Source organism: Saccopteryx bilineata, chromosome 6 (assembly GCF_036850765.1).
Source record: "Saccopteryx bilineata isolate mSacBil1 chromosome 6, mSacBil1_pri_phased_curated, whole genome shotgun sequence".
Classification (NCBI taxonomy): domain Eukaryota; kingdom Metazoa; phylum Chordata; class Mammalia; order Chiroptera; family Emballonuridae; genus Saccopteryx; species Saccopteryx bilineata.
The window spans coordinates 189,031,493-189,054,379 of record NC_089495.1 but is presented as its reverse complement, the minus strand read 5'-3'; the positions used below and the strand labels follow the sequence as shown (position 1 = coordinate 189,054,379).

Sequence of the window (22,887 nt, the reverse complement as noted above, 5' to 3'; positions counted from 1 at the left end):
GTAGAACATCAGCCCAGTGTGTATATGTCCCAGGTTTGATTCTTGGTCAGGGCACACAGGAGAAGCGCCCATCTGCTTTTCCACCCTTCTCCCTCTCCTTCCTCTCTGTCTCTCTCTTCCCCACCCACAGCCAAGGCTCTATTGGAGCAAAGTTTGCCCAGGTGCTGAGGATGGCTCCATGGCCTCCACCTCAGGCGCTAGAATGGCTCCAGTTACAACGAAGCAACAGCCCAGATGGGCAGAGCATCACCCCCTGGTGGGCATGCCGGATAGATCCCGGTCAGGCACATGCAGGAGTCTGTCTCTACCTCCTGCTTCTCACTTCAGAAAAATACAGTGGGAAAAAAGAATCATAAGAGATCTTTGGAAACTGGAAGAAGTTAAGAGGGAATACAGGGGTCTGTCCTTTCTCCTCTACTAATCCTCACATCCAGGACTCCACGAAGTGTCTGCTTTATCAGCTTCCTATTCTGAATATTTAATATTTAAACATGTGTATACATGTCTTTACCTTAAAAAAAAAAGCAACACTTTAAACTTTAATTTTCTCATAATAGCCATATGGAAGTAAATATTGCCATCCCACTTTCTCAGCTCAGAAAATGGGGGCTCAAAAAGGTTAAATAACTTGCCCAAGCCTGCACAGCAAGTAAGAAGAAGAGATAAAATTCAAGTGCATGCAGGCTCCTAAACTACTGTTACAGCTGTTTCTAGAATATAAAGACTACGAAATATATTCTCATTTCATTCTACACCATAAAAATACAAATAAGCAGTGGCAGACATTAAAGAGGTTTCAAAATAAGAAGATATGATAATCAGAAACTAAACAGGATATTAACTTCAAAACAGGAACAATAGTTTGCTACAATCACACTAAAAAAATTAAAATTACAGCTATAATTCACACACTACACATTTATTCTTAAGCTCTTTTGAGGACCCACCAGATTATTTGAACAATTAAAAAAAAAAAGATCAGACACAGAACACTGTATCTTAATTCTTTTGACTAATACATCCTTTAAAAATATCTAAGAAGCCCTGGCCGGACAGTGTGGTTGGTTACAGCATCATCCGGATACACAAAGGTTGTCGGTTCAGTCCCCAGTCAGGGCACACATAGGAAGACATTGCTGTCTGTCTGTCTGTCTTCTTTCTCTCTCTCTCTCTCTCTCTCTCTCTCTCTTTCTCTCTGAAATCAATTAAGTTTTTTTAATCTTAATAAATTCCTTACCTGTATGCGTTCTGAGATGAATATTGAGGTAATAATTTGAACGGAAAAACTTTCCACAGTAACTACATTCTCTTGAGGATGTAAGATGCTTTATTTTGCCTCCATCATCATTTTTATCTTAAAGCAGAAACAAAAATATGTAAGAAGACAGCTCAAGTACATGAATAAGGCAAGTTGACTGCAATGTTCTTAATAGAAAGTTTTGGAAAGCATAAAATAACCTTTATATTAGTGTTGGGGTAAACCAAAAAGCCTAAAAACACACCGAATGTTGTTTGTCTCAAGTTTTATAACACGACTGTGCTTTTTTGTTCTTTGGGGGGTGCTGTTCAAGACTGAGCTCTCCATGTGGTAGTAACAGGAAAGGTCGACAGACAGAAGCATGGACACTTTCTTTTTCTAAGCATGGCTGGGCCGAGTAGGACCTGGCCAGCTGGAGCCGGACCTACACCAACGGCTGGAATAACCAGCTTCTTAAGAGTAAGTCATTTAGAAAACAGAGCCAATATAAATCGCCACTTTTCCCAACTACTTGGGAAAAATAAGTTTTTTATCTTAAGGTTGGGCAAGTTACCACTAGAGGGTAGCAAGCACAACTTAATCTTCACAGAAAATAAAGGCCTGCCACAGGCCAACACCTAGGGAAGTCTGTCAAAATTTAGCAACATTTTGGAAAGCACATTGCATTGTCCACAGCATTCACATGGCCGCAGCATATCTGATAAATCAAACTGTGTCCTCATATTACAATGCTTTCAAACTTTAAACTTCCATCTCAACAGGATGTTTGGGACAGTGTATGTTACATGCCACAGAGTAAAGACCCGCTAGGGACACTAATTGGTGTTTGTGATAGTTACATGTCACATAACACCAGCCCTCCAAAAGACATTAGATATGCTACAGTTAAAATACCCACTTCCCCCAAAAATGAGTAAGTTTTAGATAAACTTCCTCTTACTGTAGCTCATCTTATGTACATTACAATATGACATGTTGGGACATCTCTTAAAATGTAGCATAACTAAACTGGTCACCTTGCTTTGAAAAACTTACTTCTAACAAAAAGGCCCCTGGCTCCTTCCACATTTCATTCTAAATTACTTATGGCTCACTGATTTTAAAAAGCAGCTTTTTGGCCCTGTTCGGTAGGATGTTGGTAGAGCATTGGCCCGGCATGTGGATGTCCCAAGTTCGATTCCTGGTCCGTGCACACAGGAGAAGCGCCCATCTGCTTCTCCACCCCTCCCCCTCTCCTCTCTCTCCCTCTAGTTTCCCCTCTCTCAGCCAAGGCTCCATTGCAGCAAAGTTGGCCCAGATGCTGAGGATGGCTCCATGGCCTCCGCCTCAGGCACAAGAATGGCTCCGATTACAACGGAGCAATGCCCCAGATGGGCAGAGCATCACCCCCTAGTGGGCATGCCGGATGGATCCCAGTCAGGTGCATGCGGGGAGTCTGTCTCTCTGCCTCCCTGCTTCTCACTTCAGAAAAATACAAAATATAAATAAATACAAAGCAGCTTATAAGCAACCCCTTGGTGAGCCTCCAGGTACTATAAAGACAGGAATGTACAATCTGTCACCCCTAAATCCCCAAGGAGAACATATCCACCTCTATACCTCTAAACACCTCCAAACATTCTACAATGGCTGAGACAGCCCTTGATCTAAAAAGGTGCTGTGAAGACTTAAAAAAATAAACCATCACATAAGCAACTATTATTAAACCCATTTATAAAAGGTAAAAAAAGAGAAAAAGAGTTTAATGAATTATTTACTTTGCTTTTTGATCTTAAAAGTAAATCTAAAGAAAGCCAGGTTAATAGTAAATTATAATAAGAGAAATTGAGACCAGAAGACTTCCAAATACAGGGTGTGACAAAAGTAGGTTTGCAGTTGTTCATATGAAAAATACATAATTTAATAAATAATAATAAAAAATAAACTGTTCGCATACTCACAACTGCAAACTTCCTTTTGCCCCCACCCCGTATAAATCTGGGAAAAACAATTCCCTATATACAGAAAGCCCAGCTTTCCTTCTACAATCATACCCACTAGCTGAGTTTGTAGCTGGGCTTGTACCTTATTTGCAATTTCCTACTTCCAACTATGTGTCAGGATTTATGGTCTGTTGCATCACAACTAAAAAGTTATGAAATGCCTTTGTTTTAACAGAAAGGACATGAAATGTCCACACATACCTGGTGTCTGCTCTTTCTAGCATTACCTTTGATTTTACAGTGCTGTCCTTTAAAGGACTAAACTTTTTATAAATAGGCTATTGAAATTATCCTTGGGAAACAAAGGTAAGTATAATTTCAATGAACCAATTTTGAAAGCAGGGAAATCAGGGCAAAGAGAGGTTAAGCAACAGATAATCGGTCACAAAACAATGCAGTGGGAGAACCAGACTGAATCCAAGTCTTGGCGCTCCCAGCTATTATGGGTATTCTAGCTGCCTGAGGACCGAGCCCAAGTTTTCTACCAGATTCTTCTGCCACACCACCTACTGGCAGAACGTGACTACTTCATTTCTTTCAGGGCACTGGGGCATCTCTGGGGCCTAATTATTTCCTCATGACCACATGGCCCTGAATAGTACCGACACTCAAAGAAACCACTTAGAAGACTAGAGGTTTAAAGCTTTTTATGATGTCCGTAAGACACCATAATGTGTTTTCTGGACTTCTGAAAACTGAAGATGGCAATTCTCTAAGTGCTAGGTTTCCTGTGTCCCAGGAAACTCAAAACATTCTAAATATTTGATATTAAAAATCACAGCTCTCACATCCATCACCTGATCAGAAAAAGAACAGGGCAGGGCTTAAAAAGGATGGAGAGTCCAATGTACTATCTGGTCAAACTCATCCTGGGTCTCACACAGAGCTCTCAGAGGCATCCACACAGTCAAGTCACAACAAAAGGCCCTCAACTGAAAAACACTTCTCTAAATCACAATGTTTCCCTAAAACTAACTCAAGTTCTCATCTTCCACTTGGAATTTTTAACTCTTTTCAAACAGCAGAATCCTTTATTCAAACAGTATGATCAAATGGATGAAGTGAAGGTGGGCAGGACTTTCCACATGTAGAGTCCTTTGCCTTGAATAATGCCCAGTGGGACTCCAGAAACAATGTCAACCAGCCTTCAACAGCAGCTTCTGTTTCCCAGAAATGTCATTAGCACATTAAAAATTTGACCAAGCAAATGAGATTTCTTAAAAACATCTGTGGTGTGTTCACATTCGCTGTATTCTTCATATTTAGTTTCTGAGCTGTTAATGAACACTAGGCCCAGACATAAAGGACAGTTTACCAGGCAACACCAAATGGTGTCCCTAACAGCAGTGTTCTTGCTCCAGTTAACCATCATTCCTAGCACCTTTTGTCACCACTGGAAATCCACTTGCAATAAACATGTAAGATCTGGGCCTAGACAGATAGGCAAGTTTACTGCATATAAGAATAACTTATTATCACAGAAAAGATCAAGAATGCCAAAACAACTTAAGCGACAACCAGCACCTCAATCCTGGTGCTAGTGACATTCGGGGCCAGATCTTTCTCTGCTGTAGGGGGTCCTGTGTATTGCAGGATATTTAGCTGCATCTGTGGCCTCCATCCACTGGTTGCCAGCAGCACACATCCCCATGCAATTATGACAACCAAAAATGTCTCCAAACTCTGTCAGGCATCCTCTGGGGCAAAATCACTCCAATTAGGAAACACTGCTTTAGGCTGATGAACAAGTTAAACTAATGTGTGTCCTTTGTTAGCAAAACATAAAATCACAGACTTTTCAGAGCAGGAAGAAACTTTGATAGGTAGGCCTTTTAACAAAACCCACAAAGGATTAAGTGACTTATGATACAGTGGTACCCAAACAGCCCGGACTCAAAGCCCCTGAACCCTATAAGCTGCCCATGTCCTGCAGAAGGCCTTACCCAAATGGAGCCCTTCGGGAAGTCCGTCCTCAGATCCATCTTCAGAACCACCTTCTCGATCGATGGCTCCATTTTCGTCCAGGGTACTGGTTAGGTCTGGAGAACACATCCTCGGCTGCCTTCCGTCCACAGACATGGTTGGGGACTCAGCATCCATCCTCCGGTCCTTCTTGTGGACTCGCGAGTGCAGGACCAGCTGGTGGTAGGTTCTGAAAGCCTTGCCACACTCGAAGCAATGCGTGGGCTTCTCTTTGTTAGTGGACAGCTTGGGGTCCGCATCCCCGGAAGGCACTTCACCGCTGGCATGTCTAGGCTTCTCCTTATCTTGTGAAAGGCCTGCACAACCACTCTTATTTGCTCTGGACCTTCCAGAACTTTCAGGATGGCTTTTACTCACATTCCAGATTTCTCCAAGCTCTTCTTTGTCCGAATCGTCGTTGTCAGTGCTGCCTTCCTGCCCAGGCTGCTCCTTCACCTCCCGGCAGACGGCGACTTTCCCCTTGGTGGCCAGCTGCCAGGCCTGGTAGGTGGTGAATGGGTCGAGCTGAGGTATCCATCTGGCGGGCTGTTTCCCAGTTTCATGGTGAGCTTTGGGTCTTAAGTTTAGGAACTGCAAGAACTCGTCTCCAGGGCCCGGCATCACCACCTGCTGAGAGTCTGCTTGGGGACTGCTGCCACCGGAAGCCTTGTCTTTGGTGTGCATCTTCCTGTGATGAATTAGACTTTCTTTATTTGGAAATAGGAAGCCACAAACCATGCAGATTTTGTAAGGAGAAGAGATGCTCTCGGCAGCCTGCTCCTGGACAACCTCGTTGATGGTGGCTGGGCTCTCCAAGCCCTGTTGCAGCTTGCTCTTGGCCCCCGACTTGCCGTTGTGTGTTCGCATGTGGTTCTTCAGAAACCAGGGCTCCTTGAACCTCCGTCCACACACGTGACAGCCATAGGTGAAAGAGTCCTTGTGTTTTTTCATGTGGATCTCCACATCGAAGGCGACTCTGAACGTCTGCCCACACACCTCACAGCTCAAGTCTTCGTTTTCTTTGCCACTCTTGTCCTTGGGAGGCTCTGTTCGCACCTGACTTTTATCAAGAGGACTAAGATACTCGGCTTCCACACGCAGAACTGCGGGTTCACAGAGGATGGGCCGGTGCTGCATTAAGACGTGTTTATTAAGGTCTTCAGAGTGTGTGAAGGTCTGACTGCAAAACATGCAGTCCATCGGCGTGTAGCCTTCTATCTGGATGATGCTCTTCTCCTGCGTGGCTCTGAAAGGGACAGCGGCAGGCCCTTTTATTGACATGGCATCATCTAGCTCCATCTGGGAGCCAAGGGAATTGCCAATAACTTCCGGTCCGTCCATATACACTAAGAGGGATTGAGTGGGCATGTTTCCTGTCACTTGAGGACTGTAAAAAATAAGAATCTGGTTGAGGAACTTCTAGAGTTGGAATAAGGCCACTTGTAAGACTTGTCACTCACACCCCCAGCAGCCCTGGGTTTCAAAACTAGAGCAAATATTTGTTATAAAAGTTCAAAAGAAAGTATATATTCCTCTAACTTAATCTTCAGAAGTCTTAGAAGCTCAGTGACAGAGAATATCACTGGTTCTATCCACAAACAAGGCAGACAGACTCCCCGATGCTTTGATTTAAATATGAGTCAGCACAAAGCATTAGTTCTCTTTGTCTCCATTGAGTGAGTGACTCAGTTGAGCAAGAAGTCAATTCCAGCAACCTGGAGACAAGGAGATTTCCAAAACCTACAGGGGGAAAAAATAGAAACAGTTAGCTACCATCCGAGAAAAGAGAAGGCTGGGTGCATGAGTCATAGGGACCTTTCCCACATAGCTGGGAAGGTACCTAATACAGCTGCTTCCCTTTTAACTTAGTACAGTGCCAGCCTGTTAGGCATGCTTGGTAATTAAATCTAATGATTTCATTTTATCCAATCAGTAAACTTATTAAATCACTAGAATTTCATCCAATTAAGAAATTTAAAACATGGTAGGTTTAATGGTTTAAATCTGAAATGTGAAGTTTCAGGACAGAAACTGTTAAATTCCGCTGAATAGGTTTAAAATGTCACTGAAATGCACATCTGTATCCTCATAAACAGCCTCTACAAATCTAGAAACTATAAGAATAGTAAAAATAAGATGACAAAGAAAGCACTTTAGGTAAAAATTTAAGTCAGAGCTTCATACTAACAGACAAGAAACATGCATGCCTACAAGCATATGGAGGTTACACGTCAAATCAACACAAAAAAAGGAACCTTCCCTATAATTCCCAATCAAGAAATACATAACACCTCAGATCAGTTGTTCATCTTGGCCATGGGGATCCGTGATAAATTCCAGTTCACTGGATGCTATAAACCTCGGAAAAATCAATCCTCTTTTTTATCCACCTTTCACATCCTGCATTAGTGAGGTGAAACGTGAATGACTTTATTTAGCTCTGCAGGCTCTGATTTAGAAGCTAATTTTCACTCTTGGAGAAGAATTAACCTCTAAAGCCAAAACCCACCACCTTTATGGCAAGCATAGGAACTTTTTAAAAATAATCCCACCTACTTTAACCGAAGTCAGTTAATTCTACCCAAAAAAACAAGAAAGGCATACAAACTACTCCCATGACAAGCAGCGTTAAAAAAAAAATTTTTTTACTTTCCTTCTCTCCACTTCCTCAAAGAACACACTCAGAGAACGAGGAAACACTTCTTCACACTCATAAAAGAGAAATTTCTTATATTCCTTGTAATCTTTTGTTTTGAAAAAACTAAACTTTAAACTTTTCTAAATAAGACTGCAGATCAAAGATTAGGGTAAAGAAAGAATACACTGAAGTATTTATGTTAATTTCTTAAGTCTTTTGTTGCCATCACAATGGAAGATAAACCCTATGGGCTGACTACCAGCGTGGAAAGCTAATAGAACACTCCAGAAACCTGAGTTCTAGTCCTGCCTGAGTCACAACCTTAACATGGCCACCTAATCTGTGTCTATTACTGCAGATGGATAAATTATAGGATTGCTTCAGAGTACTAAAATACTATGATTCTAGGGGGTAGATCTATATTTATACACAGATATTCTCAAAAGTATTTAATGACTATACTAATCAAGATATTAAGTGATATTTGGATATGTAACTGATCGTTTAGGTTTCTATAAAGGCATTTACTCATTCATCAAATATTTACTGAATGCCAGTGTCCCGGGTAATATTTTAACTGAAAATATTCTAGAAAAGTAGTTACAAAACTCTGACAACAGTGTTTTCACTGGCCAAAAACAGAAACACATTCATTCATATTAATTTCAACTTGAATAAAGACTGTCCTTTATTGACCAAAATACCCTTTTTAAAAAATGAAAGGGTGGCAATGGCAAATAGTAGGGTTTTTTTTTACTGTGCTAATTGGGCAAAAATCAAAGTTAGTCTCCCATATCCAAACCTCAACATTACTATATTTTCTTTTTTAAAGAAATTTGAGGCCCTGGCCAGTGGAAGTCCTGGGTTTGATTCCAGGTCAAAGCACACAGGAGAAGCACCCATCTGCTTCTCCACTCCTCCCTCTCTCGCTCCTCTTCCCCTCCTGTCACCTTAGCTCAATTAGAGCAAGTTAGCCCCAGGCGCGCAGAGGATGGCTACACAGCCTCTGCCTCAGGCGCTAAAAAATGGCTCCAGTTACAGATCAAGGGCCCCCAGTACGGATGCATATGGGAGTCTGTCTCTACCTCCCCCCCCCCACTGATTTAAAAATAAAAAAAGAAATTTGAAGCCCTGGCTGGGTGGTTAAGTGGTTAGAGCATTGTCCTAGTGCGCCAAGGTTGTGGGTGTGATCTGTGTTCAGGGTACATATGACAAGCAACCAATGAATGTACCACTAAATGGCACAACTATGTGGAACAATGAGTTGATGCTTCTCTCTCTCTCTCCCTTCCCCACTCCCCCCTTTCTCTTTCTCTCTCAAATCAGTGTAAAATTAAAAAGAAAAAACTATTAAAAAAAAGAAATTTGATTCATTTGTGACATTTTTAAGTTTTAGGGAATTCCACTTTTCTATAAATAATCATTTCCAAAAAGTCACAACCCTAATCTCTGGATTAAAACATGATGTGGGTACATCTCTGTATTCCCACCCCAGGCAATGGCAAAGACCGGAAGTACGGCTTGGAAAGACGGTTTAGTCTCAATTTTTATCTATGAAATATTAAGTCTCTGGGTTGAGTAGGTTTCATCAGCTCTAACAGAGACCAAAAGGATTGGTAAAAGGAGGCAGTGTTAAAATCTTGGGAGAAAGATGAGGTTGCTGGTTCGAAACCCTGGGCTTGCCTGGTCAAGGCACATATAGGAGCTGATGCTTCCTGCTCCTCCCCTGTCTCTCCTCTCCTCTCCTCTCTCTCTCTCTCTCTCCCTCTCTCTCACCTCTCTAAAATGAATAAATAAAATAAAAATCTTGGGAGAAAAAACTTCAGTTCTGTCTGGGGAGGGCAGGAGGGGTAGAGAACTGGGCCGAGGCCTGAAGATGAGGGTAAGGATGGTCCTGGGCAGGGAGTCCTCTAGTGTAGTAGGTGGGAAGACCACCTTCCCAGAGAAAACTGAAGCTCTTCCTATAGGCATGCTTGAGACAGATTCTGATAGTCATTACACCTTTACCCAACTGTCCTAAGCACTAGACAACCTTGGGTCATCGAAATCCTTACTACTCACCCAAAAGATATGAAAACACTGGGCCATCCCTATAAAGTTCCTAGGAGCTGAGACCTGGTCAGCCTGGTTCCCCTGCTGCCCCCCAGTACCTAAGAAGGGATCCCAGGCACAAGGTTGGGCCCTCAATAAACACCTGACAAATAAATGAACACACACTATATAATCAGCACAGGTGTAGAGTCAGTATGCACAGTCAGCAACCATAACTGATATTGAATTTAATTTAAATGTTCATCAAAACTTCCACATGGTTGAAAAAAACTTCCACATGGCTATCTATGACTGCCATCTAATTACCATTCTCTGCAATTTCAAGAGTATAATAAAAAAAAATCACTTAACCACATTATCAAGTTGACTAGCACAAGCAATCACTTGGGTTTAAAACCACTCTCCTTATGGACCCATGGAAACAAAGACATGGCCATGCTAGGGAAGCCTCTGATAGCAAATGCCCAGGACTCTTGCCTTAGGAACTATATGTAGACAACACACTACACTTGCTTAAACTATAAATCAGTTTCTACATCACTTACCAATCAGCTAAGCAAAAATGTTTAGAGTGATTACAATAAAAACTTTGTAATAATAACAGAACTTAGGAGACATAAGACATTCTAACCTAATCACTGTTAGTAACAACCACCATTTCTAATCAAATGAAGTATGCGTGCACACAGCCTTCCCAGACCTTCAGTGTGGAGCCAACAGAACCGATGACTGCTGATAGACACCAAGTCAATTGTCTCTTCACAAAGAACTGGCAGGGGAAGGAGAACAGTCTAACCTGACACCTACAGTACAAATGCTTTAGTGTAGAAAAGTGAGCATTTTGAACACTCTAAGCTTACTGAAAGGCATTTGGCAAAAATATTTCTTAACATTTAAAAAAAAATTTTCTAAACCTTTACTTAGGTAATAACAGCACTTAACCTTCAGTCATATACCCTAAGGCACCTAAGGCAAGAGGTTATTCAATATAATCTTACATTCTGAGAGAATACGAGGGCTTAATTTATTTTGTGATTACTCAGTTTTAATTTACAACATAATCTTTCAAAAGACGTAGGAACCCTATTGCTATAACTACTTGAAACAGATGTCTGATGTTCTTTAGGTCAGTGGTCCCCAACCTTTTTTGGGCCACGGACCGGTTTAATGTCAGAAAATATTTTCACGGACCGGCCTTTAGGGTGGGACGGATAAATGCACAAAATAAAATTATGCAACCAGCGTAAAAACTGTGGTATTTTAAAATATAATTGTCGAACTTACGATATTTATTGAGCTAAGTTAAAGGAGAAATGAGCATGTCCTCATTATTCAGGCTATATTTAAATTTGTTATTCTGACGTTTCATGTTATTTATTCTTTCTCTGCGGACCGGTACCCAATGACCCACGGACCACCACCGGTCTGTGGCCCAGGGGTTGGGGACCACTACTTTAAGTCATTTCTTCTGTTTTTTTCTGTTTCATTTCATTTTTTTTTTTAATATTCGTTCGTGTGTAGAGCTACTGTGAATTCTGAATTCTGCCACTACCCGTAAATCTTGAAAAGTGTAGTATTTGCTAATTTCAAGATATGATGCTTAATGAAAAACAGTAATTTGTGCTTAAGCGCAACAAATTAGACGTAAATGCCACCATGCTGACAACTGAACTTTTCAATGTTCTTTCCCTACAGACGGTATCAAACTGTTAGCCTGTAGACAGCACCGCTGTACTGCAGCCAAAGAGCTTATCTTACATTTCTTGACACGGAATATTCATTACAATAGTACGGAGCAATAAGATATTCATGGTCCTCAAAAAATGTCAAAAACACATAAAAATTCTACTTATAGCTAAGTAATTTGAGGTATCCAGCAAATCTACTGGGCCCCCTCCACCCTCCTTATTACTTAAGTGCCCAATTAAGTGATCATTAAAACATTCAACCTAAACAAACTGCTAGTCTTTTGACCAATTCATTTGTGCCTTTAACTACAAAATTATTTATCTCCAAGATCTGGTTCAGTAACTTATAGTTTTTAGAGAAGTTTCCCTTCCATGTTTTACACATACTAGTTTTTCTTAATCTGACGAGTGAAGAGAACCATACGTAGTAATCTACAGTAGCAATCAAGACCTGTAACTTAAAATCCTTCAACACTATTTTAAGTAAATCACCAAGGTCATACCCATGAGCTCAATGATCAACCCAACTTTCCTAATATAGCTGTGCAAAGATGATTAAAAGTTAAGTGAAAGAAAAAGATTAAATACTCCAAGTTGATATTCAACATCCCAAATCTAAACTATTCAAAACTAAACTATTCAAAAGCAAATGACTGTTCAAAGGCAGAGCTTGGGAAGATCCTACAGGGCAGTCTCATTTTCTTGAAATTCTATATAAATGCTCAGTTCTAAATAGGATTAGAGATCAAAGTAGTACTGTAAAAATGTAATCACATTAGCATATTTGAATGTCATGATTAAAAATTCTGCCCCAGAAAAAGAAAATTTTAAATGAAATGAAACATTGAAAAAACAAAAAACAAAAACCTCTGCCTGATTCACTCCAAATCAATAAGGTCAATTAAAGGAACATAAGTTACCATATATTAGTGTTAGTTTCAGTATTATCAATTATTATCAGATACTGTGAACTGTAAACAGACTTTTAAATTTTTTCATCCTGTCCTGAAAGAGGATAAAAAAAAGATTAATTAAACAAGATTAAGCATTCCTATCAGTGAGCTCCTATTACATCTTATGACTTAACCAGGACTACCTTCATATTTTGAATATTGTTAACTGCACCAAAGACAGGGTTAAGTTCAGACAACTAAAAAAAATAAACTGTTCTATCTTTACCTGTATTCTGTAACTCTCTAAAAAGAAAACACTGAATGTGTACACAAATACATGTTTGTATATACACAGATATACAAGTAACTTCAAGCATTATACCACACCACTATCCTACACTACTATACTTCTTTTTCCACCAGGCCAAATGGTGAATAATTGCACACAACTTCAGATTAAATATAAATTTAGCAATGCCTTTTAAGGCAGGATAGATTTCCTTAAAGATATTTAAATACTCCCTCTCCCTGTTCTTGCAAAGAGTAAGTACTAAAGTTGTATGTCTGGCCCTTTCAAATCACCTGTTTGCTTTCAAAATTAATGAAAAAAAAGTCTCCTTCCAATTAATGCATAGTCAGTGTTCAGTGGGTTTATATATAGAACAAAAACAACAAAACATATCCACTGTTAAGAAAAAAACACTTCTGGTGTTAGTGGACTGTTTCTGAAGTTCTCCACTTTAATACATATAGGAAAAAGCAAATATTTTCTCCTAATGCTTATTCAAGAACAAAACAGATCTGGGCCCTCAGTATCCAGGCCATAGAATTACAAATTTTAAATGACTTTAAATTCACTAGACATTAGAAATTCACTGACACTAGAAAATAATGAACACCAATACACAAAACAGGACCAGAATAAAAACCAGCATCTTAAATCCTGGTAAAGTTTAAGAACAAAGGCTAAGGAATTAAACTGATTCTCTCATACAACTTACTCATTTTCTTTTCAGGTTTAGTAATTTTATTTCTCAATTTTATAAAATTACCAAACTGGCCCCAAATTTCCAGTAACCCAGTTATGCTGTTACCCTGGGCAGGAAGTAATGAGGATGTGAAGAACAGGCAGCCAACAAATGTTCAAATGCAAAGGTTTTTCCGCGAGTGTTCCAACGTTAGACATAAAGGGGCAATAGGAGGTGGCAGGTGCTGGCAGGGGGCTGCCCCTCTATTTAGCTGGAAGGAAGATTTATATAAGAATTGACCCTGATTATCAGAGCTGCAGATTTTAAGAAAGGATGGTCCCTCTGTCCTCCCACTTCCTCAAAGTCAGATTCCTATCTGCCCTCATGGTCTCACTTCAAAATCCTTTGCCCCACATACCGCAGCAAATTCGCCTAACCGTATTACTGGTTGCAGAAAAACAAGCCAAATCACCTTATCCTTAAAAGCCAGTATTTCAGTCAAGTTGTTGGGCTGCACCCAAAATGAGGCCATTAAGTTATAATGATCAAGCTTCCCTCACCCGAATTTAAGAAATTTCCTGCTGTCTTTGTGTAATTCACTTTCTTCCATGTGCATTTAAACTAATCACCACCCCTCCCCCACATCTGGAGATGAGGTGGACAAATCCACTCTCCCCACTGTCCCGGTTTAATTTACATGCTGGAACCAAACCTTTTACTATTTAGAATACTTGGTATGATTGGATTCCTTTAATGCCTGGTCTGTAAATACCTTCCAGGTTTTTATTTTGTTAACACCTCGGTAATTTGAAAACTACTCTATTTATTCCAACTCATTACATTTGTTTTATTCTACTGGCATACTCGTTGGTATATAGAACTGTCTGTTTTTATTCCTAGTGTATTAACTCAAAGGTTTAAAAATACCTAGCCACAAAAAAAAAAAAAAAAACCTAACCACTGTTCACTACTTGGGCTTCACCTTTTCATTTCATGTACCAACCATACAGCTCCAAGATTAAACTGAAATAGGAAATCAGGACTAAATCATTTAAACTATGTCATACACAGCAACCCTCAAATACCATAACATATAGGCCATACTGGCATCCACAAGATGGAACAATTTAAACTAATTTTTTTTTTTGAGCTAATGGAAACAAAGCTTCATGTAAAACGTAAGAGAGAGCCAATCACAGTTCTAAGAGATAAGAGCATATCTTTTTTTTAATATGTAAGTAGTAGACTGTAGGCAGTCAAGAGTCATTAAAACTACTCCAAGTTCTTATCAGGCAATATCATGTTTGTTACAACTGAGAGAAAAGAATGTAATTTTATAAAGTGGGAAAACACATCTTTGGGGACCCCTGAGGTCTCATCAAGCCTCTCAGAATTGTGAGTGCTCCGGAGTCAGGAAAAGGCAACCCTGCTGTGACAAAAACATGCCATTTCATCATAACTACTGTGAAAAGAGAGAAAAGTGATTAGCATTTATCTGAAATGAGACAGAGGGACTGTCCTTGCCAGGCCATTAGATTCCTTAGTTATTTCATCCGTTTGTAAGTGATCTAAGTCTAATTTGCAGGTTTCCTCTTAAAAAGACCACTAGGCTGCTATTCCTTCCAGAAGTTCCACTGCCAAAAAATGGAGGCTTACAGAAAGAATGCAAATCTACCTCCATCTTAAAAGTGAAGGCAAAGCCAAACACCTTCACCCCTCCCTCTTCCTCCCCAATTACCTATGGGAGTAGTGTGTGTGTGTGTGTGGGGGGGGGGGGTCCAAGCTGCTATCTAAATAGATTCTTCAGGCTGAAAAGGGAATATGTTTTCTACAAGTTTTATTTCAGGGGTGTGTTAGTTCCCCTTTTTTTGATAAAGAAGTGAAAGGGAATAATATAAACCCAAGAATTGCTAAACTTCGATCTCCTAAATTATTATTTAAAAAACAGCAAAGGTCAACCTGCAGTCTTACAAGGTGCTGGGAAGATAAAAGGATTGAAAGTTCCACACTGAAGAAAAGTATGTCCACCTAGAAGTTGTAATCTCCCCCTACTTCCTCCTCCAGCATGCAAATCAATGTGCAGAGAGAGCTAAAGAACAGCCTTCCTCCTCACAATAACTAAAATTCCAATCAGATTATTAACCCTATTCTAACAAGCAAGCCAAATAAATTAAAATTTTATCTTGGAGCTATTGACTTCTGGGTTTTTTAACAAGGCACTGTGCCTCTAGAATTTTATACTTACATAACATTTAAAAAGGCAGCAACTGGGAGGAGGGATGACTTCAATTAAAACACCAAGATTAAACATATACACACACTACTACTAGTCTTTGTAATACTGAACAAAACAGTATCTAAAATAAACATGACTTCTCAGAAAAAGTTATCTACCATTAAGGACACACCTTAAAAGTTCTTAGCACACATTAAGCAAGCACAAACTAGTGGTTTGGCTGTTATATTTTTCAGAAAAAAACTACTCGTTATTGCTCTGCACTTGTCACTACAAACACTAAGGGCTCTAGATCTATTACTCATTCTCAGAATATTTTCAACTTTAGTATTTTAAGTCTTATTTGATATCAAGGCAATCCATCCATTCCAGGGCAAAGTACAGTAAAAGGGCATTTTAAATGAACTTCTTGACACACAGAAGGTAAAAGGTCTCCTAAGACCCCTACCTAGTGACCAGGCCTGGCCCGCAGCTGTTGTTACCCTGCCTTTCTTTTGTTGAGCTTAATCTCATGTCAACTCATTCAACCAACTCAAAAGCGATGAAGACATAATTGAATCAACCTGAACTAAATCAGACCTAGGCTTCTTAAAACATACAGCTTAATGGTTGCAAACGATCTAGAAAACCAGGAAACCAGCTAGGCTGTGTTATGCACAGTGGTCAATAATACAGGGGCCCAAACTGGCCATAGGACCACTACAACCGCCATTTATTTGATTTAATCCACATTCAGGAATGTTCAACGCTTCAAGCCCTACAGGCTAATTCAGAGACAAATCGAGGTTCGAAGATTTCAAAGGGGAACAACACACCAAAACCTCAAACTCTTGACTATCCTTTTCTTGGCGGTAAAAAAATGAAAGTTTCTGCTGCTCCAAGTGTGAACAGATTATAGGGGTCCTCTAAGTGCCCAGTGGTAGCACTTTCCAAAAGCTCCTGGAACTAAACCTTGCGGGAAAACTCCGGCCCGCCCACCCCATCCGCCGAAGAATGCGGCTTCCAGTCCTTCGGGGGCCCTACCCCGAATCCTAAAATGTGGGGTCCCACCCGGGATCTGAATGGTTGTGGTCTCCAGCGCGCAGGTACCGGCTTAAGCACCCCGCCTGGCGCAGGACCGCCCAGGCCTCCCCAAATCCAACCTCCCGGGCCCCCAGCAGCGCCCTCCTCATCCTGTGCCGCTCGCCTTTTGGGGCCAAATAGAGAGGGAAGAGGGCTCTACATCAGAAACTGCGCGGTTTCGCCTCTCAGCGCCTGGTGGCAGAAACTTCCCTCTTCAAAAAAAACCCTTTCAGGCTAACATTTCAATTCCTCCTGCCCTTTGGAGTTCCTAGTTCTGTTTCCAGCTGGCTTTGGGGCTCCCACTAGACTTGAGTTATAAAGATACTCTTTAAGCGTCTAAGGGTTATTTTTAAAGTGTTTTGGTTTTTTTTTAACCTTTAAAATTAAAGGGGGAAAATCATTCTACTCGCACATCCAGGACACGTAGCCCTGCGCACCTCCTCCTCAGACAAGGGCAGAAGACCGGGACTCCAGGGCACGGATTTGGGGGCACCCAGGGGACCAGCGGGGGTGCGTGTCGGGGTCCGCGGCCAGGCCAGGCCCCTCCCCCGGCCCGTGTAGACTCGCCCTCCGCCCTGCCCGTGTGGACGGTCCCGGCCATTGTTTGCGGGGGACGCCTGTTAGGATGCATTGTTTTGGTTGTTTCCAACTTGCCCCGGCCCTTCCCGGGCCATCACGGGGGACCCCGCGTCGGCTGCCGGCCTCCGCCTCCCAGGTTGGGTGGACAACCCGGGAGACCCGCCCGACGGAGCCGCCAACTTTTCAGGGAAGCCCCACGCACCCTCGCACGCCAGCCCCGGCTTCCTCCGGCCGGCGGCCCCCGGCGCCCGGCCCGGCGAGGGGCGACTCCTCCCCCCGAGCCACCTCGACTGTTCCCGAGAGTGTGTGCTGGTCAAACACTGTCTGTGCACGCCGGGGCTCGCCGACACCTCCCGGCCGGGAGGGCAGGGCAGGGCAGGGGCGCCGCCGAGGGGCAGCCCCGGGCAGGACGGCGGGGCCGGGCGGGGCCGCGGTAACGAGCCCCGGAGCCTCGAGGGCGGGCGCGGGGGGACGCCGGCGGGGGGACGCGGGGCGCCCCCTGGGGCCCGGCGCGGGCGGGGGGCGCGCCCCCTTTACCTGCGGCTCCGGCTCCTCGGCCATTTCCTCGCTCGGCGGCGGCCGGGACTGAACTGACACCACACGCGCGAGCCGAGGTTTGAATGAGGAGGGAGCGGCGAGGAGGGGAGGGGGCGGGGAAGGCAGGAGGGAGGGGAGCGCCGGGGAGTTTCTCTCAGCCTTTTGTGCGGACACCTCCCGGATCCCGCGCCGGCTCCGGTCCCCCAACACACACGGGGGGCCTCGGGGCCAGAGGCGAAGCCATCCCCCGCAGGGCCTCGCGCCTGGAAGACCCCCCAAAAGGGGCGCCCCCCCACCCCCACCCCACCCCCGCCCGGAGGGTTTGGGGGCCGGGCTCACCTCGGGCGCGGGGCTAAGGTGAGCGGGGTGGGGGTGCGCACGGGGGGCAAAGGCTCGGGCGCCCCCTACTCGTCCGCGAGGGGACAGTGCAGGCGCGGGGGGTCCCTAGAGCCGCCCGGGCGCGGCGCGTCCGGCGCACCGGGACTGTTGGGTCAGAAAGTGCTCAGGGAGCAGCTGTTGCGCCCTCCCTCAGCCCCGTCGTTCGAATACGCTCCGCCTCCTGTCTTCACCGGCCGCGCGACCGCTCCCGAGACCCCGCCCCGCGCCCACGTGATCTCCGCTGGCGCGCCCCTGCCCCGCCCACCGCCGCGGGCTCCGCCCCCGGGGCGCGAGCAAACGAACGAGCACGCGCATTCCCTGTTCTCGCCCCGGGATTCTCGCGCACGCGCGCGCCTTTCACCGCCCCTAGCCCTCCCCCCCGCCCCCCTCAGCGTACCGCCATCCGGCCTAACGTGGCCCGCGATCGCCCCGCGGTTCCAGTGACAGGTACGCGGAGCGGGGGGCCACGAGGGCAGCGCGCAGGCGCAGATGCAGGCCTCCGCCTCACCGCCTCCCCCTCCCTTGCAAGGTGTGCCCAGGCGAGGGGAGGGGCTGGTAGCCCGAACTCCTGGGTCATCCTGAATTACCAACAAACAAAAAGGCTTTACACCCATTTGGGTGGTTTAAAAGGTAGCTGTACACAAACATTTTTTTCAGATTTTCCTCAAGTGTGAAGAAGGTCGAAGAGACAAGATGACTAAAATGTTTTGTAATTAGTATCTAAATAAAGCTATCCTTTGTTATTTTTCTGAAAGGACTGATTTTTGCACTGCTATTATAACTTGAGGATTTCTAAACTTGGCCTGTGTTCCAAGAACCCACTTGGGTTTAGTAGAAATCCACATGGATGAAACTGGGTTTGCTAAACTGAGAACCCCCCAAAAAAAAACTTTTCCCTCTCCTCCCCACGCCCAGTTCATTTAAAGCGTTTCCCTTCCCTTGCTCACACACAAACAAAAAAAGGTTCTGATTCCAGGGACAGTGATTTCCCCCATTTTAAGCCCCAAGAGGAACCACAGAAGCACAATCAACACCCACTAAGTTTTCTACCCCAAGATGCAAACGAATGCAAATAAAAACGGAGCTTTGCAAGTCACCACAAACAAACCAGGCCAGTTTCTTTTTTCCCTTTTTTTTTTTTTGGCCTTCGGTATATCCAAAATGGAAAAACTTTAAAAATATTAAGAAAGGCACTTAAAATATATTTTAATAAATCAGGACCAAAAAAAACACTGCGTAAGTGCTCGACTGGTGAGCAATGCAATCCCTAGTAAATAGGAAATGGAATTGGAGAGGCAGCTTCTTAGCAAAGAGGAAGAATTTGCCAAGTGTGATGGTTTGCTGTCATTTTATATATAACTACTAGCCCCACATATGGTCTGGTTAGTCTTTTCTAAAAAGGAAGTGAACCAATTACTTACTCACACTTAATTAATTAGCAGTGCCAGAAGTAGATTCTTAGGCCAGAACTCTTGGTTTTTTTTCTTTTTTCACTCAAGTACACAGATACGATTACTTCTAATACCAGGGTTCCCTTTCTCAGAAAAGACAAATACCTTTCTTTAAAATACTTTTTAGAGCCTTATAAATAGTCACATCCTAAAACACAGTCCAGAGACCTACTCCTCATAAACAAGAAGCTTCACTTAACTTATCAAAACAATGACTTCCAGCATTGCTCCTAAACAAAGAAACTATGAACTACTAGTGGAACCAGGTTGAGTCTCAACATTAAGTGTAGCCTCACTCTACATGTGAATGGATAACCTTTGAACCCTGAAGCCCTGAATGCTGTAAACACAATACCAGTGATAGTTTAAAATCCTACTATCAAAATTGAGCAAAAAGGGAAAGTCCAAACTTTTCAGTAGGACTAGGGAAACAATAAAATGTTTTGACAAATAATCGTTTCACTAAGAACAATAGGCTCCTGGCTCTCAGACCTTGTTGCTACTGAATTATTTTCAGAGCAAAAACGGTTGTGCTTTTTTTCTCTCTGCCCTCACAAAGCTACCACTGTTTTAGCATAATAACATCATATGGTTTGTTAGCTACTGTTTCTCTCTACCTCCCCCCCCCAAAAAAAACCTTATTATGTTGTAGCTTTTGAAATTGAAAGATGATTGCATTAACTGATCTATCTGCTAAGAGTTTTATATGTGATCCTTATGTTTGAGCAAGAATTACAAAGAACCTTATTCCTGGAATCATGCCAACAAAAAAAACTGGGAAATGGTTGCAAAATTCTGCCACTGACTGAGTGCTGGGTTGCAAACACATACTGTGTTTTTAACTGGACATCGAGTGATCTAAATTCACTGTAAGGGTGTCTGAGATACACAATCTCCCCTCACAATGGAGAGAAGCATACTTAAGATGTATTTGGAAAGCGCATAGAGTTAAAAGAATTAAAAATGGAAACTCCAAAAGTAACAGGACACTGGGAACATTTGGTTTTGTAATAAAAGCGAAGAATTCATATTATTGTATGAAATGAAAAATGAAAATCGAACGTTGGTCTACATAGACTTAGCTCCACCCCCGAGTAATCCTGTTTTGCCATCACCCCCTAGCTAGACTAATTCTTAAGGAGTCAGGTGCTGCAGAGACGCAGGCAACACAAAGAAAGAATGGAACCAGAAATGTCCCTTCACATGTGAGCTGATGCTCTACACATGTTACTCGGAGAAAGGGCAGAAAATGCCCACTTCCCCTCTTTTTAATGCGACAAACATCAGCTACACTTCATTTTTCACAATTATCTAAACAGACCAGCCCTCCTTAAGATATTTCCCGGTGTAAAAATCGCACCATTATCTCTAATTTAATCCTAGCGATGTGAGACCTCTTCTTTTAGCTAACTTATGATTTTTCTCTCCAGATCTAATAACAAAACAAAACAAAACAAAAAAAAACCTTCTGAATTGCTATATTTAACATTTATTGGAATCATCCTTTGGGACTTAGCCTTAATTAGAAGAACAGAATGCAGTATAATCTTCTTATTCCACAAGTATTTATTTTACTGGGGAACTATTACAGAAAAACAATTTGGAAACTCTGTAAAACCCAGGAGCTGAAACGGAGCCAACATAGATACTTGACTTAAAAAGAATTTAGTGTTCAAGGCAGGAAAACCTGAAAAACTGCAGTGAGGAGTTAGCAGGAAAGGAGAATGAGAAAGTTAGCCAAACCTGCCAGCTTCTGCAAACTACAAAGGACATTTGAGAAGAAACCGGGGCAGCCCTTTTAACACGACTGAATGCACTAAATTAAGTAGGGATCACCAACCACTGCTGGGAATACCACACTTCTCCCTTCTCTGTGAAGTTTCTTGATTTCACTCAAGTGATCTCAAAATTGTAAACCCTCTATAACACATCCTAATAGAATAGATGGCAAAAATAAATAGCAGAAATTACCTTTCGGAAGTGGAAGCAGTTGTCTGGAACCTGGAGACTCTCCTCTCCGGGTTTGCCAGTCCACCTGGCTCAGAACAATACTGGAAGAGATGTGATTGCTGGATTTTACAAGCAAACCCAAAAGGGAGGGGCCAAGAATAAAGCTCAATTTAAATAGAGGTCTAGATAATTCCATCACGACGAGATTAACTTGATAACATGCGGGGTGGGGGGTGTATTTTAACTATATCTGTCCCACTGGTAAATCTGATCAGTGCACCACCCCCCCTCCCCTTTGCAAGCACAATTTTTGTCTTCCTCTAATATTCTGGATGGTTTTTCCAAGGTTGACGTCACTTGACATGTAAGTGTAAACTTTCTTTAAAAATTACGTGTCACATAACTTTGGGAACACTTCTTTAAAGCTTTTTGCCCTCATCTGATATTGCAAATGGGGACCTTTGGGGATAAGAGGAAGCCAGGGAAGAGGAAGGTAAGTAACATTTCTTGAAATCCAATTCCCACCCTCATGTCAATAAATGGAATCCTCTTCCATCTACCCACTTACTCAAGTGAAAAGCCAGAAGCCAAACTATGTTTCACCTCCTACGCACACCTTGAATCCATGAGCAAACCCTATCGTTTCTAAATACATTTCAACTCCGTCCACTTCATCTCTAACAGGAGCCTACCACTCCACGCCACCACAAACTCTTGCTCCTGCAAATGTTTGACTAAAGGACGCTTCTTTGAGCTTCTTTCTAGGTTTTGCCTTACTACATTCTCCACCCCAAGAGATCCTTCACAGTGTAAATCAGATCGTGTCACCGCCCTACTTAATGGCTTCCTTTTGCCTCAGGAAAAAAGAACAAACTGCAGAGCTTGCCTCGCCAGCCCAGTAGATCTGGCCCCTGCCTAAGAAACTCCCAGCCTCAAGAGTCTTGACCAACCCTCCACTTAGGGTTATAAACTTCAGCCTGTCTGACCCAGAGCCTTCAGACCTGTGGTTCCCTCAGCCTAGCGCTCCCTCCCCATTCGTTCAGGAAATCAACTTCCGTTCCTCCTACCAGTGGTTTAAACCCCGTGTACTCCTGGGGGGTGAGGGGGACTTCTGCCAAGGTATGGAATGTCTTCTCTAATCACTCTGGACTCAAACACTCAGCTTCCACCTCTTGAAAACTGCATTAATTTCTGAAATATTATTTAATCTCTCTGGGTTTCAGCTTCCTCATCTCTAAAATGGGATGATGGTG

General features: G+C 42.8%; 1 protein-coding gene across 4 annotated transcripts in view; it reads right to left on the bottom strand.

Annotated features, from left to right (window-relative positions):
- Positions 1-21,730, bottom strand: part of ZNF217 (zinc finger protein 217) — a 29,215-nt gene extending 7,485 nt beyond the window's left edge. Inside the window, exons 1-3 of one of the 4 annotated variants that reach the window (XM_066234799.1) lie at positions 21,656-21,730; positions 5,184-6,942; positions 1,238-1,354 (exon numbers count right to left, since the gene is read on the bottom strand). In XM_066234799.1, coding sequence (XP_066090896.1) covers positions 1,238-1,354; positions 5,184-6,570 — 1,504 coding nt within the window. In that variant the 5' untranslated portion in view covers positions 6,571-6,942; positions 21,656-21,730. Of the gene's footprint in view, positions 1-1,237; positions 1,355-5,183; positions 6,943-17,855; positions 18,103-18,194; positions 18,499-18,630; positions 18,651-21,655 lie in introns of those variants that run through there. The other 3 variants (XM_066234800.1, XM_066234797.1, XM_066234798.1) reach the window with 3 other exon arrangements.
- Between the last annotated feature and the right edge of the window lie 1,157 nt (positions 21,731-22,887).